This window comes from Rutilus rutilus (assembly GCF_951802725.1).
Source record: "Rutilus rutilus genome assembly, chromosome: 18".
NCBI classification, from domain to species: domain Eukaryota; kingdom Metazoa; phylum Chordata; class Actinopteri; order Cypriniformes; family Leuciscidae; genus Rutilus; species Rutilus rutilus.
In genome coordinates, this window is record NC_140231.1 from 3,822,817 (window position 1) to 3,841,627 (window position 18,811).

At 39.4% G+C, this 18,811-nt stretch overlaps 1 protein-coding gene across 1 annotated transcript in view; it reads left to right on the top strand.

The window, feature by feature from the left end:
* jakmip2 (janus kinase and microtubule interacting protein 2) overlaps positions 1-18,811 on the top strand; it is a 47,348-nt gene that overhangs the window by 16,364 nt on the left and 12,173 nt on the right. Inside the window, exons 2-16 of the mRNA XM_084386846.1 lie at positions 834-1,074; positions 2,946-3,443; positions 4,272-4,481; positions 8,382-8,480; positions 8,694-8,840; positions 11,095-11,235; positions 11,326-11,379; positions 11,544-11,666; positions 12,349-12,477; positions 14,208-14,291; positions 14,497-14,559; positions 16,223-16,321; positions 17,876-17,974; positions 18,061-18,114; positions 18,220-18,285. Of these exons, the coding sequence (XP_084242972.1) occupies positions 946-1,074; positions 2,946-3,443; positions 4,272-4,481; positions 8,382-8,480; positions 8,694-8,840; positions 11,095-11,235; positions 11,326-11,379; positions 11,544-11,666; positions 12,349-12,477; positions 14,208-14,291; positions 14,497-14,559; positions 16,223-16,321; positions 17,876-17,974; positions 18,061-18,114; positions 18,220-18,285 (1,995 nt within the window). The 5' untranslated portion in view covers positions 834-945. The remainder of the gene's footprint in view (positions 1-833; positions 1,075-2,945; positions 3,444-4,271; positions 4,482-8,381; positions 8,481-8,693; positions 8,841-11,094; positions 11,236-11,325; positions 11,380-11,543; positions 11,667-12,348; positions 12,478-14,207; positions 14,292-14,496; positions 14,560-16,222; positions 16,322-17,875; positions 17,975-18,060; positions 18,115-18,219; positions 18,286-18,811) is intronic.

Here is an 18,811-nt window from a genome sequence, read left to right on the forward strand (position 1 = left end):
AAGTTACCAAGAATTCAAAGTTTTCCTCTTATAACCAAAAATTTTGTAATTTGAAGTTGAAATCAGTTTTAACAAAAAACAGGTTGAACCACAGGAACATAGAAGTGCCAGAAGCTCAAGGGACACATTTTTTATTTTATTTTTTGTTATTATTATTACAGATCATTGCATTTCAATTTAAATAGTCTACAGTAGAGCTGCACTATTCTGGATAAACTGATTCTCCCAGATTCTGAAAAAAAAAAAAAAAAGAGCAATTTAGAGGTGCTGACAAAGTATTAATTGCTGCAATCTATTTAAAAATGTTTAATTAATCAGAATTAATTATTTAAAAAAAAATGGTTTGAATGAATGGTTCAATGACTCACTCATAAAAACTTAACTTGTTTCATTACAGGATGAATCAGCTCTCACCCAAAATCAATGATTCAATGACAAATACATTTTTTAACAGTCGCTTGTCGCCACCTACTGGTGTAACGATGTAATCGACACAATCGTTATTTGAAGCGGCAAGTTACTTTCAAAAGGTGATTTGCTCTATTTTGATCGCTGCCGTAGACATCAGTGTTTCTATCCGAACTATAAACTTTTATCGCAGTCCTTCTGTGATAATGCGAATGACTGTACGAAAGAAATAATGTGTGGTTTAAAAGACTGTCTGTGAAGATGATGACAGTTCTCTCTGGGTCAGCGGCAGCGCAAACACAGATCTGAAATCTGTAGTTTAATCGTGCGTCTCTAGTCTACAGTGGGCATGCTTTAGTTGGGCCTCTGTTATTACCATTACTGTAAATCCTAATAGAAATTTGTGTTCCCATTTACGCCCACAGGTTTTCTGACTCCAAGGATAATGAGGAAAAGACGGAACTGGAAATGACAGTGTAACTTGACGTGATGGATGATAATAATAAGAGTGTTTGAGGAACCCCTACATCTGACCCAATGGCAAAGAAAGGCCGCGCCAAGGGCGAGAAGCCTGAAGCACTCATCTCAGCCTTACAGGCGGCCAACGAAGATCTCAGGTCGAAATTAACCGATATTCAAATTGAACTGCATCAAGAAAAATGCAAGGTAGGCAAATTTACATAGAGCACTAGTGAATCTGAAAGTGTAGCATTCACAACGAACCCTTCATACTCTTTGCCAAAATGTAAAAATGGCATTTTTAATCAGTGCATGCCTTGGATCCCTTTCAGTAACAGCAGAGGTGTAAAGAGTACTTGAAAACCATACTTGAGTAAAAGTACAGAAACCTTACAGCGAAAATGACCAATTTCAATACGACTTGAGTAACAGTCTTAGAGTATCTGATTTTAACAGTACTTAAGTATTTTACTCATACTGGACGTAGGCTCAAAGAGGAGCTAGTCCTCAACACCAAAGAGACATGCCAGTGAAAAACAAGAAACAGTTGATTTGTGAGAAGAGCAATCACTTTTATTTTCTAAAATCAAAATACAACTGAACACGTCAATATTGCAATAAATCAAGGTTGACACAACAGCCTTTTAAACATCTGCAAACACTCAAGTCTCAGTTAAGCTCAAGTGCTCAAAAAGGGTATAAAAAGTAAACCAATATCCTTCTAAAAGGTCTCATCAGTATAACGGGTAAATCAAAAAATATTAAGTAAAATGAAATAGTCAAAGCTTACTTGCACTGGATGTGCTGGTTTCGGCCTCATCTCATATACGAAACTCCTGCGATTCAGGAACTACCCGCTAATGCACTCGCATTCGTTTAAAGCAGCCTTGTTGAAAGGTTTGGGTGAGTAAGGGCAACACACACACATGATATAGTACCTTCAGTGCCCTGTAGATGGAGATATCACTTCTTTATAGCAGCAATAAACTGCTGCAGAAAAAGTTAGGTGTCATGCAAAATGTAATGAGTAATTGCATTACTCTTCACAAATGTACTGGAGTAAAGACTATACACTTGTTCAAAAATGCACTCAATTAGAGAGTAAAAGTTGCTAATATCTTTGATACTTGTAAAACTACAAAGTAGCCAAAAAGATACGCAAGTACAGTAACTGATTACATTTACTCAAATACTTTACACCACTGATTAACAGTAAATGATAAGTACAAGTCAATTCACAAACTATATGCCATAACAACTGATGGGAGCACTTTGTGTGGATCAGCTGTGCTGTCAACCAGAACTTTTAATAAATGAGGCATTTCTGGAGTAACAAACTTGGTAATACTTTACAATAAGGTTCATTAGTTAACATTAGTTCATGTATTAACTAACAATGAGGAATACATTTGTTACAGTATTTATAAATCTTTGTTAATGTTAGTTAGTAAAAATACAGCTGTTCATTGTTTGTTCATGTTAGTTCACAGTGCATTAACTAATGTTAACAAATACAGCCTTTGATTTTAATAACATATTAGTAAATGTTGAAATTAATATTAACAAAGATTAATAAATGCTGTAGAAGTATTGTTTATTCTTAGTTCATGTTAACTAATGAACCTTACTGTAAAGTGTTACCACAAACTTTACTATATTTGTCCAGCCGGAGCATATATTGGTTAAATGCAATATTACCAAAAGCACTAGGACTTGTGGCATAGTTATTCATGAACTAGTGAATCTGAAAGTGTAGTGGTTCCACAAACCATTTCCCAAACTATATGCCATAACTACCCAGACAGCAACATAGTGTCGGCCCACATCTGGTACACACGGATTCCACACGGCCCAGATGTGGGCCGGATCTGAGCCGACACTATGTTGCTGTCTGGGTACTGATGGTAGCACTTTGTGTGCATCAGCTGTGATGCCATCCAGAACTTTTAATAACTGAGGCATTTCTGGAGTATCAAACTTTACCATATTTGTCCAGCCGGAACATATATTGGCTAAATGCAATATTACCAAAAGCACTAGCACTTGTGGCATAGCTATTCATGAACTCATTTCTGCAGGTGACCAAACTGGAGCGAGAAAAGGTGCAGGAAGGCAAGCGCATTCGCGAGCAGGAGCAGCATCGGCACACTGTGGCGCTGACAGAGCAACGGGCCCGCTGGCACGAAGAAAAGCTGAAGGAGCTCGCCGCGCTGAGGGAGTCGCTAACTCGGCAGCATGAACAGGAAATATCTCGCACTGCGAAGATTAAAGAAGGCGAGATCCAGCGCTTACGGACTGCACTTAGTGCTCTGCGCGATGGCAGTGGAGAGAAAGTACGCACCGCGCTGACGCTAGAGGCCAGAGAAGAAGCCCGGCGGTTCTTCGACCAGGAGCGTGTGAAGCTCCTGCAAGAAATAGCAGAGCTAAAGTCTACCAAACGGCAGACGGATGAAGCGCTGAGTACTATGATTATAGCCGACAAGATGAAGGCTGGGGACCTGCGCACTGAACATCAAGCGCACCAGGAACAAATCTCCAAGATCAAGTGGGACTCAGAGAGAGATATTCGTCGATTGGTAAGCTGTCGTTCTTATTCTTAAGGTAGAAATGTCTAATAACTTCTGTGGTCCCATGAGGCCCTGTTCACACCTGGTGTTAAGATGTGTTTTGGTCAATCGGATCACAAGTGGACGACTCTAAATACAAGTGTAAACGGGTCTAAAACGTTTTTAGCTCGTCCACTTTCACCACTTCCAGAGGGAGTTGAAAACACATTAGACCGGATTGATTTCGTAGGTGTAAACGCTCATGTGATCGAATGTGTTCAAACAGCCACTAAAAGACCGTCTACTGAATAATGAGTGAACATTATGAGAAGAGATCTAGCCAGACTGGGTTTAAACTTTATCAGCTGGAGACCCAAGTTTGGTTTGAAGATGAAAAATGTACCAAGCACAATGTTCTCTCACCGTTCCTGATTTCTAACACACACTGACAGTGTTCGGCTGGTCTTGTGTCTGTCAGAGCAGAAACGAAAGCTGATGGTCATGTTCATATGTAAAGTGCCCAAGCTAATTTTGTCTATTAGATCGAAAGATTTGAGAAAAAACCCTTCCCTCGAAGAAATCAGGACAGAAGTGGTTGAAAGTGGACAAAAGAGACGGATTAAAACACCAGGTGTAAACGGGAATGTGTTTCCCTCGTCCAACTGTGATTCGATCCACCTAGACACATCTTAATACCAGCTGTAAACAAGGCCTATGATTTCATATTACGTGCTTCCGGGTGGTTCCGGTATTATAGGTCTAGACCTGCGTGATGTTGTAGTGTTAGATGTTAACTACCGAATCTGACAGGCCAAACCCTGACCCTTAACCCAGCGTGACCTTTGTTAAACTGTCCAGGTGGATGAGATCAAAGCCAAAGAAAGAACAATCTTCTCGCTGGAGAAAGAGCTGGAAACGGCGGCGGGTTTCGTGCAGAAGTTGCAGCTACAGAAGGATGCGCTCGATGAGCAGCTGTTTCTGGTGAAAGAGGCAGAATGCAACCTGGGAAGCCCGAAGAGAGAGATCCCCGGCCGCGCGGGCGATGGAGCAGAGCATTGTGGGAGTCCGGTAAAGAAACCAAATCTGTTCATTTGTCGAGTTTACAAATGCACATGCGCATACACAAATGTACGTTCGAATATGCAGATGCATACGTTCTTGTAGTATAAATCATTGCAGTCTTAAACATACAATCTACAACTCAAAAATGTAAATGTTAAACCAAACTATTTCTGAGGAAGAGTAAAAGAATGAAAGGTAACACTTTATTTCGATTGGCCACTTTAGACATTCAACTATAAGTAACTACATGTCAACTAACTCATTAGAGTATTAGTAGACTGTTAGGTTAGGTAAAGTAGAATAAAATAAGATGACTTGCAAAGTTACTTATGAGCTCCTTTCACACAGTAATCCCAGTAAATTACTGTAAAATTACCAGAATGACTTTACCGGTAAATACACAAATATGCTGTTCACACAAGCAACGCATTCCAGTTTTTACCGTTAAGAGACCATTCACATCAGTACTAAAATACCGGCAAATTCTGTGATGTCAGTCATCGGAAACGATCTTTAAATGCTAGACCGTTGCCTCCATTTGACAACATTTTTTGAGGTCTGAGTGACTAGGGTTGCCAACTGTCCCGTATTATCCGGGCCTAATTGATTTGTCCCGTACGTGACCTCCCTTGTCCCGTTTATTGGCTGCGACGCTGATCTAACGACTGACTGATACAACAGCAACAGCAGCAGTGTTGATCACGACACTTGAGGATGATCACCGACACCTCATCCAATCACAGCCCCCCCTCACGCGCATCAGACCACACGAATAACAAACTCTAAATTGAGAATTAATCATTCTTTTGGGACAAATCATTGTTTGATTTGTGAAGAGAATCCTCTGCCATCTGGTCGCTCCCGCTTCGAACAGGACTCACGCTAACGGCAAATCCCTCTCACTGTCCACGTTTTGATCTCATTTGGAAAGTTCAAAAGAGATTTATCTGAAATAGAAAGCGTTTGTAACGTATTATAAATGTCTTTACTGTCACTTTTGATTAATTAAATGCATCCTTGCGGAATAAAATTAGGCTATTACTTTATTTAATTCCTTAAAACAAGAAAAATATTAATTCTTACTGACCCCAAACTTTTGAACTGTAATGTATTGTAACAAGGAGGCAGGAATGAAGCGGAGAGATACTACTTTAATAAAACAAACATGTAATCCAGGGCAAACAACAGAACTCAGGACAGGAACATGGTACAGCAAACAGCAACAACGACCGACAAACATCAACTGAAGCACAGAGGTTTAAACAGACTGGTTAACAAGGGGCTGACAAGGGACAGGTGTTGGTGATTGATGTCATGGGAACTAATAAGGGTAACTATGGAGACAAACAAGATACAAGGCAAAACCATAGACAGTAAAAGAAATGGACACAGCGACCCGATTGGATTCAACGGAGAAAAGTGAAGTCAATTAGAAGCTCTCACTTCCTGATGGCTGAGCGTACTGCGCAGACTCAAACTGAGCTTGACGACGTAGATGTGACGTGAGCAACCCGTCTGTCTTCTAGTAGCTGTGCCGAGAGAAATCTGAATCATTCCCTTCCGAAACTTTCAGAGACGGAGAGTGTGAGTCGGAGGTGTCCATGAGCTGGAGCAGGAGAAACTTTTGCTAAGTATTCTGATGAATTATTTTGTTATTTTGCCTCGAGCTTCTCCTCCTGTCCATACGGTAATTCTCTACTGTGCGACAGAGAGTCACGTGGTTATGACGCAATCGTTAGCCTATTTTTACAAAAACTGCTTCAACGGGGCCATAACATAAGATACAAGGTAATGGAGCCTTTTATACATTTTCGTGTTTCTTTAGAAATAAATAATGGACAAATGGAGTCTTTAAACGCCTCAGATGTAAAGTTATTCGCTGTCAAAGTGACGCCAAAATGAATGGGAGTTAATGGAATGCTAACAGCAGGTGAAGGTCTGCTAATCAATGGCGGCCCCCGGGGAAGCTTCAGTTTCCGGCTGATAGATCACCCCCCTGGGCAAAACAGGAACCAAACACAGGAAGTGAACACAGAAACAATGGGGAACTAAGAATATACTTCAAAATAAAAGTCCTACAAAACACAAGACAGTACAGGGATCGCGACATGTATAATGTTACAAAAGCTTTCTATTTCCGATCAATGCTATTATTTTGACCGATGGTTTGTGTGTAATGTGACATTTTTTTGTATGACATTAAAATTATCTTTAGAATGAAATTGTACATAAATAGGTTAAGCGAAACAAATGTGTTTAAGTCTGAGAACCTTTTAAACACACACTTAACTTCAGACACTGAAATGACACACTGTGGTACAATAAATTTTTTTTGAGTGCCCCTTATTTTCCTATAAAGAACCACGATTGTCCCGTATTTTCCTTTTCTGAAGTTGGCAACCCTATGAGTGACAGGCGTGATGAGGATCAAACAGAACAGTTTTTGCTCTTAAAAACATGGAACAGAAGACTGGGTTCGAGCGCGACACGTGATGTGGCCACACTGTCAAAGATGTCCATCTAGCGCATATTTACAAAGAAAAACTATTCAAAAGCAGCCGAGCTTACTGTAAACAGTGCGGAGTAATCATGTCATCTCCATAAGAACTTTATGATTGGCCCAAAGCAGACTTACATCAGTGCGTTTGGTAATTTACTGGTAATGTTAGAACTTCTCATACTGGTAAATTACCAGAACTGATTTACTGGTATTTTTGAAAAGGTCCTGACCTTACCGGTAATTTACTAGTAAAGACTATATGTGTGAAAGCAGCTATAGTCCGTAGAATGTCTATTGGAGAGAAACAAAATAAACAGTTAGTAGATATTAAGGGTCTATTAAAGGTGCTCTAAGCGATGTCACGCGTTTTTTAGGCCGAAACATTTTTTGTCACATCCAGCAAACATCTCCTCACTATTCGCTAGCTGCCTGTCCCCTGAACACACTGTGGAAAAAAAACGCGGTCTCTGTAGACAGCCCAGGCTCCACAAAGGCAACAAAAACAAACTGGCCCAGCCTGGACCACGAAACATAACAAACAGTGTTCCAGCCAATCACCGACAAGAATGATTTGGGGGTGGGGGTTGGGGGGTTAGTGCGCGTGCACATGAAGGGGGATGTGGAGGAGAGAGAAGGATGAAGAGGGAAGTTAGCTAGAGGAGAGATGTCCTAGACAACGACTAACGTTAAAATTGTAAATTCTTGAGAATTTTGATATGGCCGACACACGACCAAAGAGACAACGTCCCGATGAACAAAAAACAAAGAAAAGGGAAAAGGAGAAGGAACGTGAAGTCTGAAGGGCTTCCAATCCAACATTCAGGAGGCTCTGTTTTTGCTGGACAGGTGTGTAAATCCAGTTTGTTTTTTCTAAATGGTTCATGAGCACGGAAGGGAAGGGGAGGGGAGGGGACGGGATGAGGAGGAGGGAGGGTCTAGCCTCCGTTTTGTTTGACAATCCTTCGAACGTCAACAAGAAGTGACATCACCCAACATCGCTCAGAGCAGCTTTAATACTCTAATGATTGACATGTAGTTGCAAAGTCACTTATAGTTAGTAGAATGTCTAAAGTGGACCATCAACATAAAGTGTTGCCTACTGAATGGTTTGGGCTAATCTAAATGGTTATGTCAGTTCTTGTAATGTATCATTTTAAGTTAAGATTAATGAAGTGTTTCTGTTATTAGCCAGTTGAATGACTGTCTTAGAAGCGAGTGCTCTTTCTCAGTAGCAGACACACACACACACACACACACACTTATGCTTTTGAGCGCTACTGTGCCAGCTTTGTCCTCAGAATATTGCTTATTATTGTAAACATTTTACGTTGCTACATATATTTTCCTTTATTGCACAATAAAGGGTATGTGTGTCAAGCTTGAAAATGTTAAATGTGTGTTTTTAGGACATGAGAAGAAACCAGAAACGCATGAGTGAACTTAAATCCACCATTCGTAAGCTGGAGGACCGCAACTCAATTTTAGTGGATGAAAGAAATGAGCTGGTATGTTTCGCTACATCTGTCTTTGATGTTCTTTGCATAGAGTTTTCCTGTATACTTCCTGTATGTCGCAGTGAAGGTCATTATTATTATATTATTATTATTATTATTATTCATTTTAAAGATGGGCTAACTGTGGAGTTATTGTTGGGTTGTACAGGATTATAAAAACAGTCTTTTGTTTATGAATAATTCACCCTGATTTTCTCCTCTCAGTTGAAGCGTGTTCGGGAAACAGAGAAACAGTGTAAGCCGTTACTGGAGAGGAACAAATTATTAAGTAAGAAAAATGATGACCTCAGCCAGTCCCTCCAGAGAATGGAGGATAAACTTAAGTCTATAACCAAGGAGAACACGGAGATGGTGGGTTCCTCTTCTTCTTTCTAACACGTGTCAAAGCTATATAATCTGCATTTTAAAGTGCAGTTGTAGTGTGTGATTAAATGTACTGCATTTGACTCATTGGGCCCTATCTTGCACCCAGCGCAATTGACTTTGTACACCGACGCATGTTTCATTCCTATTTTGCACCCGACGCACAGCGGACTTTTCCCTCCACAGACGCACGTCGGTAAATTAGGGAATGAACTTGCGCTCCCGGGGGCGGTTCAGCGAAAAGAGGAGGCGTGTTCCGGTGCAAAAGTTCCCTGGTGCTATTTTGCAGTTTCAGAAAACAATTCCTCTACAGACCAGGAGAAACCTAGTCTAAAGTCAGTGGCGCGTTCAGATGCTATTTTGAGGGCGCATGCTTGGCCATAATGTAGCGTGTGCACAACACACATACACTTTGCTTCTCTCATCTACACAGACGCAGCAGTTGCCAGGGAAATCATTGTGGTGTCCATGAAGATGTGAAAAAATAGGCATAAATCTAGCTTACACATTTACCCAAATTATTATACGCCTGTTTAACCGAAGCTAATTTGGGTGTGTTTCTCCATCCCCAATGTCACTTCTCTGTGTTTTACGGCCCTGACGAGAACGTCGGTCTCCTCGGCTGTGAACCGCTCCTGGCGCGCGTCTGGCAAATCCGCCGTTATAATAGCAATCCGCCATGGAACAAGCGCGCCTGCTCTTAAAGGGAATGTGAGATGTCGCTCTGATTGGTTTATTTCACGTTACGCCCAAACCACACCTATGAGTAATGAAGCTACTTCAGACCAACCCATTTTAGATTTGCGTCGGGCGCAAGAGTCATTTATCCCGCCCGAGATCCGCCCACAAAGTTATTTGCGTTTCGCGTTTGATACTTGCGTTTCACATCGTTAAAAAAGGGCCCAACATGTCATTGTATTACCGAATGCTAACAAAGCACAATGGTGTTCTTAAACTTCCTTAGATTTTAATCTCACCACAAACATTGACATTTTGAATAGACAGCTCAATGTTATTTTAGTTAAGCATCTGTATTTACTGAACCATAAATGCATGTTCTTCACATGTGCATTCGTTGCTGTCATGCTGAAGATCACATAATCACGTAATGTTCGAAAGCATTTTTACAGTGTATTCAGTGAATTATAATCACTTGTGTTCAGATTACCTGAGAGAAATGTTTATATAACTACTACCATTCAAAAATATATTATTTTCATGTTTTTTTTTTAGTCTCTAATGCTCATCAAGGTTGCATTTAGGCTATTTATTAAAAACAGTAATATTGTGAAATATTATTACAATTAAAAATTACAGTTATTTTTTTGTAATATACTGTAAAATGCAATTAATTCCTGTGATGTGAATTTTCTGCATCATTACTCCAGTCTTCAGTGTCACATGATCCTTCAGAAATCATTCTAATATGATGATTTGATGCTCAGTTATTATCGGTTATTATTGGTGCTCAATTTATTATAATGGTTCTTATTATTATCATTGTTGAAAACCGTTTTTGCTGCTTATTATATTCTTGTGGAAACCTTGTTGAAATAGAAAGTTCAAAAGAACAGCGTTTATTTAAAATAGAATCTTTTGTATCATTATAAATGTCTTTACTGATAATTTTATTGCATCCTTTTGGAAAAAAATTCAACTTTTTAAAATCGTATTCTTAATCTTTTTCTTAAAATTTTTACCCCAAACTTTTGAATGGTAGTGTATCACAGTTTCACAAACATATTAAGCAAATTAAATATTAAATAAATTAAACTATTTATTATTATTTTATTATTATTAAATAATACAAACTTTTCAACATTGATAATAATAAGAAGTGATTGCTGAGCACCAGATCATTAGCTTATTTGACAATGTTACTATTTTTATTGCATTATACATCAAATAAATGCAGCCTTGGTGAGCAGAAGAGACTTCATTATTTCACACTTTTGACTGGTAGTGTATACATTTATTTGGTAAAAATATGTTAACCTAAATATTTTTTAAATGTGAATTCTCAATCTCTCAGATGGACATGAAAGTATTAGCAATTACAAAGAATTAGCTTTTGCCTGATATAATGCTCCATAATTCTCCATAATTTGATAATCATTGGATGATCACTACAGAATCTCTTGTAAACTATAAATAAAGTGGTTACTGCTTTCTGCAAGCGAAAATAGCCCAGAGTCCAGAATGCATTTATCCTGTTGAATTATTGTTGTTTTGTCGTATTCAGAAGGAAAAGATTACATCCCATCCTCCGCTGAAGAAACTCAAGTCTCTGAATGATCTGGATCAGGCCAATGATGATCAAGAGATTGAGTTCCTCAAGCTGCAGGTTCTAGAGCAACAGAGTATGATCGACGAGCTGACACGAGTGAGTACTTCCTGTGAACGTGAGACTGAAGTCACACAAGTGAGCACTGAACACACACGTGTCACATCTTTCTTATGCTCCATGTTTCAGGATAGAGAAAAACTCTTGAGAAAGAAGAGGCATAAACGAAGCAGACCTATAAAGGTGAAGTGTGGAACTTTCTCAGTGTTGCAATACTGTATGTTCTCCTGTCCGCTTTCAAAACATTGAAGTCTGTCTTTTAAGTTTTGCCGCAACCAGTGACAGTGGGATTGGGACTACCCGAGATGATAAAGTGCTTATTTACCATCTTGTCGTTTCCCACGCAGAGGCACATTGTTGTAGATACGTTCTACGGGTATGATGAAGAGTCGATGGATTCGGAAACTTCCTCAGTGGCTTCTCTGCGCATGGATCGAACCCCGGCTACACCAGATGAAGATTTAGATGAGGTGAGCATTTGGGAACATTAAAGGTGCATTGTGTAATATTTAGGAGGATCTGTTGACAGAATGCAATATCATATACGTAACTATGTTTTCAGTGGCGTATAAAGACCTTACATAATGAACCGTTATGTTTGTATTACCTTAGAATGAGGCATTTCTCTCTACACACACCGCGGGTCCGCTGTTTCTACAGTGGCCCTGAGCGGACAAACTCGTTTCGTCACTATGCTGTTCTTCATGTAAAGAAGCTAGCTAAAGTCAGCGAATAAAACACTGACACAATGATGAACAAGTCACAATAATATTCGCAACTTTGTAAAGAAACCTCATTGATTAACTGGCTACTCTCTGCTGTCTCAGACGACGACATCACTTCCTGTCGGCCACCGTAACTTCTGTTGGGTGCGGTTCACAACCTCACCACTAGATGCCGCTAAAATCACACACTGCACCTTTAACTCACTCTTTCTCACTAAGGGTTCCTGCGTTTATCTAGACTTCTTCTCTATGGTGTGTTTTGTATTATTATTGTGCATTCCCAAAACAGCGTAAATAGTGTCGGCCCAGATCCGGCCCACATCTGGTACACGATGAATCCACGCGGATCTGGGCCGACACTATGTTGCTGTCTGGGTTATTTCGCATGCTCGTTATTGTGCATTATTTCTCATGCCCTCTTTATTAGGGTCTGGCGGCTGAAGAGTCCGAGCTGCGGTTTAAGCAGTTGACGCGGGAATACCAGGCTCTTCAGAGAGCATATGCCCTGTTGCAAGAGCAGAAAGGAGGGGTGCTGGATGCTGAAATGGAGGCTAAGGTATTCCTGAACTATTGTCTGTGCTGTAATCAATATTAAACAGCTTACAGAACTTGGGTAGAAGACATGACACTGGTTTTCTTTGTTCTGTTTTGTTTTGGCCAGATGAAAATGCAATTCAAACATACATTAAAACAAAAAAAAAATAGAGTGAAACAATAATCATTTTTGGAAAGAAAACCTTAAGTCGTTATTTCTTAGAACAAATAAGCAGTGAAGTGGTTTTGTTAAAATATAAATGTTTAAAAAACAGACCTTTATATTTAAATGGACTGAAACAAGGTTGTAAACAATTAGACGCAACTTACAAATGCATTGACTAGCGCTGTCATGGGAAATCCCCGGGACTTTTAAAAGGACAAAGATATCGCTTTCCTCAGCGGACATTCAAATATTTATTTACACACGTGTGCCGTCAAACTGTTGTATAATCGCAATATCACACTCGTAGCCATGCGATATGGCTGTTTCTCAGCACAGATGTGATTACCTACAGCCGAATCACACTCGTGGGTTATTGCTCATATATATAATTGATTCCTGAAGACCCTTATGATTATGTTTCAAGGTCATTACTTCTGGTTAAATCAGATCATTTGACCTTTTGTATGATGTGACAAGGCTAGTTCCGGTTGTTAAATGGCATATGCTACAAACTCCCCAAAATATAAGGATATTTATGAATTAATATGATAATGATATATATATAAAAAAAAAAAAAGTTGTATTTTTATTTTTATAAAAAAAAAAAAAAAAGGCATTTAAACTTTTTTTTGAAGATGGTAATGTTTTTCGATGCCATATAAAATCAAACCGACCCAATATCTAGACATTGTCCCCTTAAAGTACCTGTTTTGCATTGTGTTTAAAATGTAATAGGGTTCAGATTGTTTGAAAACCTCATGGGAAAACCCTAAAAAAAGTAATACTTTTCAATATTTTTTTGTGCTTGAAATTTTAAAAAACATACAGTAAAAATATAGCTGTGGATGAGCTTCTGAAAGGTTATGTGCATAGGCGTTGGTTTCGGTGGGGGGTCATGAGTCATTTTGTACCCACCACTTTTTTTTGTGACAGTTTTCAGTGGTTATGAGGGAGAAATTTGGTGATCGTTGTTTAGGTTCCTTTAACCATGTAAAGCTTTTTCACGTTAGGACTTATAAGCCCATGAGAACCGTGGCGAGTCGCTCCGCTGCCCTGCTGAAAATGTGAAGCAGAAACGCTTAATGTCAGATAACGCCCATAATAATTGGACTTTGGGTTAGTTTTTTTTTTGGACCGTTTTCAGTGGTTATGAGGAGCAATATGAGAGAGAAATTTGGCAATCATTGTTTAGGTACATTAAACCACGTCATGTCATATTGTCAACATGGTACTTATGAAGCAGAATAGTGGGTCATCATAGTCTAATGCTTTTTGAAAACGTAAGGCTTTCTTCTTCATAAAATGAGTCGGACATCACATTTTTATTTATTTACATTAGTAAGCTATACAGGACATCGTCTTTCAAAATATGACCTGCGCGAAAGAGGAAAAAAAAATGAATGCGTCATTGTACCCAGCACTTCTGGAAATGCACTTCCGAATTTCAAACCAAACTAACGCCCAAGGTGAGCTTCTGAAAGGTTATGTGCTCAAAAGAACACATTGCTGTTACATTGAACCCTCAGGCATATAGTGCATATTCTGGTAAATTACTCTTGTATTTAATAGTTACTTTATCTCTGTAGGCTCACGAGCAGCTCCAGGCAGACTCTCACAGGTATAAGGCTAAAATCGAAGACCTGGAGAAAGAGCTTGCTGTAAAAGGACAGGTAAAAGTCTTTCACTACTATTGGTATTAGCGATGCAAAATTCATACACAGTGACTTGCAATTAAGAAATCAATATCTAGTGTGGTATTTATCTTGCTGAGTGATTCTCCATACTTACAAACTGACTGTACTGGGTGTCTGGTTATAAAGCACAGTATGGCACAGGTGTGACTAATTCCCATATCATTTCCTCTTTTACTCACAGGACTCCAGATGGGTGGAGGAGAAGCAACGGTTCCTCAGGCGTAATCAAGAGCTGCTGGAGAAGGTGTGTGTACATGCTGTCTTCTCAACACTGCCACACTCAGAGGATGAACACACTAATGATAGACTAAAGAGATCATTCCCTCAATTCTACGTAGTGGTTTCATGAGCCTCTGCAGGAAAAGGGGAACAATAACTGGAGGTTATGTATAATGTATATGTAATGTATACGTAAGGGATAATGTACAGTCATGTATGGATGCGCAGGGAGTTCTTGCCCAGAACAGAACCGTACAGTCGATCCTAACTGTATGCTAATGGTCAATCGTATTTGACGATAGTGGTCCTGACAGAACTAATGGTTCCCCTAGGAACGTTTTCCGGGTTGTGTTCGCACCGCCAGCAGGAACTCTGAAGTGACGTAAGACACGCTTGTTGTTGAGACTTTTATTTTGACGGCGCTGAGAACGCCAGAGCCTGAGCTCACAGCACACATTCTCCGTGTTCATTAGTGTACGATCTGTCTAACAGTCCTGTCTAATACGCTATTAGATAGAACTATTACACATAGAAAGTAGACAGTGATGAAATTAGCTTTTGCCGTGTGGTTGATGTTCAGTGTTGCTGAGCAGAAATACTAAATTATGTTAAGAGGTCCATGTTTTCCATGTACGTAGAGTTAGTTTCTGGAGTAAATATATAAGCTAATACTCTGTGTTTACACTGCCTCTTTAAAAATGCCGTATGCTAGTGTTTCTCGTGCGTTCGACCAATCAGCGCACACTAACGTCACTGGTAGTTCCTATTGCGCTGGTTTGGACCGACTCTGAAGTAGGAGCTAAATTAGTTCCTCCAAAAGGAGTTCCTAGAACTGAAGTCGTTCCCAGTTCCTGCGGTGCGAACGCGCCAAAATCCGTGAGCTTCCTTACGCCAATAGTTGTAGGGACTATGAAAAGGTTCCTCCGGTGCGAAAGCCCCTAATGTGGCAGTACCAATTACAAACAAGTCACCAAATGTCATCATATTCCAGCAAAAGTCTGGGTCTCACTTTATATTAGGTGTCTTTAAAATTGTACGGTAGGTTCAGGGGCAAGTTTAGGATCAAGAGTGTTATTATACATGTAGTTACATTCAGGTAAATGTAAGTGTACTGTAATAAAATGTTAAAATATTTGTATCAAATGCAAAAGGTTGGAATATTTAAGATTCTTTTAAAGTCCCCCTGTATTCAATAATCTTATCCCTTTAAACTCATCTTTGATCACCAAAATGACATATTTAAATGTTTTTTCCTTGAAAAAAGTTTCTTCATGTCTTAAAATATCTTGAATGTAACTCGACACCCTTGCCTCATTTAGTATACGCGGTTCTATGAATATGCAAATGAGCCCCGCCTCCACTCACTCAGCTCAGAGATCCACTCGTTGACGATCACACGTTGATCTGATTTTTTTTCTTAAAATTTTTAAAACATTACTTTTAATCAGCAAAAATGCATTACATCGTTCAAAGGTGACAGAAAAGACATTTATACAAAAAGATTTTACAAAAGATTTCTATTTCAAGCTAATTCTGCTGTTCTTTTGAACTTTCTATTCAACAGTTATATATACATTATATAGATCCTGAGAGGTTCGTAGGACTCAAAAATCCATTTGTAAAAAGCACAATCAATGAAAGTCTTTCATAAGGTCCATTAGTCACATTTTGTAATGTTTCTTTGACAGGTTGAAAAGTTGGAGAATGAAAACGGAAAGCTGCAGCAGGAACTACAGGACTCGAGAGATCAGAATGAACTACTGGAGTTTCGCATACTTGAGCTGGAGGTTTGAGCTCTATCTCTGTCCACAAATCAGTTATTCACCTTTTCACAAGATGTAATATAAGCCTTAGGTGTCCACAGAGTGTGTCTGTGAAGTTTCAGCTCAAAATACCCCACAGATCATTTATTATAACATGTTGTCCCATGTTTGAGTGGAAGGAAAAACATGCCGTTTTCGTGCATGTGTCTTTAAATGCAAATGAGCTGCTGCTCCCCGCCCCCTTTCCAGAAGAGGGCGGAGCCTGTACAGCTTGTGCCTCGGATACAAGGTCACACTCACATGACATTGCAGTTCTTCATCATCATGAAAGCTTATTATCTACATGCGTTTTAAAGCCATATCAGTCTAAACTTCTGATATATGGTTTTCTGAGCGCACACATCCAATGCAAATACACACAAGGTTATGTCAAAAAAACACAGAGCTCACATAAACACAGTTAGTTATGTCTGTGAACGTACACGACGGGAAGAAATCACATGTGTATATTAGATCTGTGTATTAAAGTAAAAGCAGCGTAATATACACATATTTGATGTTAATTTGACCCAAACAACAAAAGAAAAACAGAAAATCACTCACTGCTCTTGACTGAATAACTTTAGTAGCTTTAATAAGAATAAACTTCTTGAATGCTGCTGTTGAATGCTCTGGCGAGGAGATAAACAATGGCGGACTGTGTACCGCTCACTGAGGGGCGGGGCTAAGCTAATAGGGCGGAGTCTGTCTGCAGTCGTGGGCGGGGCTTGTTCCAATGTGACGTCATATTGGAGCACATTCCTAAATGGCTCATTTTGAGGCACTGTTTCAGATTTATGAGGAAAGTAACAAACAGAGTGAATGGATTTTTTACCATGCGGACACATAAATATGTTCAAAAACAATATAGAAGTGAATTTTGCATAATAGGTCCCCTTTAAATTGCGACATAAAATACATACTTGTAACTACTGCTTCATTTGTTCTTAAGGAATTTTTATTAAGGAGGTCATAAGAAAATCATGATGTAATTCAGTCAGTCTGTAGTTTTGTTCTAATCATTATTCCTGGTTATTGGAGGCTTCTGTAAAATTACTGCCATTTAGCAGTGTTACAGTTTCCTTCAGATGGCTATTAGAGCAGCATAATGGTGTTCAGATCTGGCTTTTCCATCCTCGCACTGTGATTTTGACCAAGGGGGTCCACTGAAATATACAGGACTGCTGTGTTATCTTACAAATGTGCTTCCTGGAGCAAGTGCAATATATCATACAGCATGAAATTTGCACAGCTCTTTATTTATCTGTAAGTAAAACACAAATGTGCACATACTTCCATGGATAGTTGCTATGCCAAAATGCTCCTTCTAGACAAACAAAAACACTCTCTGTCTCTCATCTCGTTTTACATTCCCAAATGGATGCGTCCACCTAGTGGTGGAAGTACAGAAATGCAACAGCCTTCTGAAATGAAACGATCTATTATCTATGTGCACGGTATAGTGGAGACATTAGACATAGTGCACATGATCATGCTGTTGGTGTAAGTGTGTAACGTGTGTTTGATGTAATCTGCCAGGAGCGTGAGAGGAGATCGCCTCCGTTTAACCTTCAAATCCATCCTTTCTCTGAGGGAGTGAGTGCACTACAGATCTACTGTATAAAGGAGGGAGTGAAGGTGAGTATGAATTCATTCACTGCCACTTTGCTTTTAATAACAGTAAGATCTCATGAGCCAGTTCTGCTGTCATCTCCTCTCAACAGGACGTGTGTATACCAGACCTCATCAAGCTGTTGGACATACTCGGGGATAACGGGGTACGTCACACACCACAATCCACGCAACATTTTTCTTTCTGCGATAAGCTAGAATATTACCAGTTGTAGTGTAAATGCTCAGTACGTGTTTCTGGCTTTACGCAGAACTTGAGGAATGAGGAGCAGGTGGCCATTATTCAAGCGAGTACTGTGCTGTCTCTCGCTGAGAAGGTACGTGGGTTCCTGTTTCAGGTTAAGTACACTAGAGAGAACCAAAAACAGCCACTGAATGTCTGACTGTCATTACATATACTTTTCTTTACATATACAGTACTGTGCAAAAGTCTTAGGCATGTTAATATTCCCCCCCCTCCAAAAAAAAAGGTTTTAAGTCAGTTATTTATATCTTGTGCTGTAGTGTGTCATTAACATGCCTAAGACTTTTTGCACAGTACTGTACATGTGCATATACATTTACTTTTCTCAATCTGTTAGTAAAGGACAATAACAACACTGGTCTACAGCCAAAATGCTTCTGAAATAAATGTCAAACTTTACTAATGAAATGAAAATGATGCTTAAAATTGTTGATTGGCTCTAGTTTTCAAGATATGCCATTGGGTCAGTATACGACCCCTTGACTTGGGAATGGTGGAGGATAAGTGAGAAATAAAGGGGAGGGATCTCAATTGAAATCAGAAATGACTAAAATACATCTTTGACTGGGTTTGGACAGTACTTTTTTTGAGGCAAAACA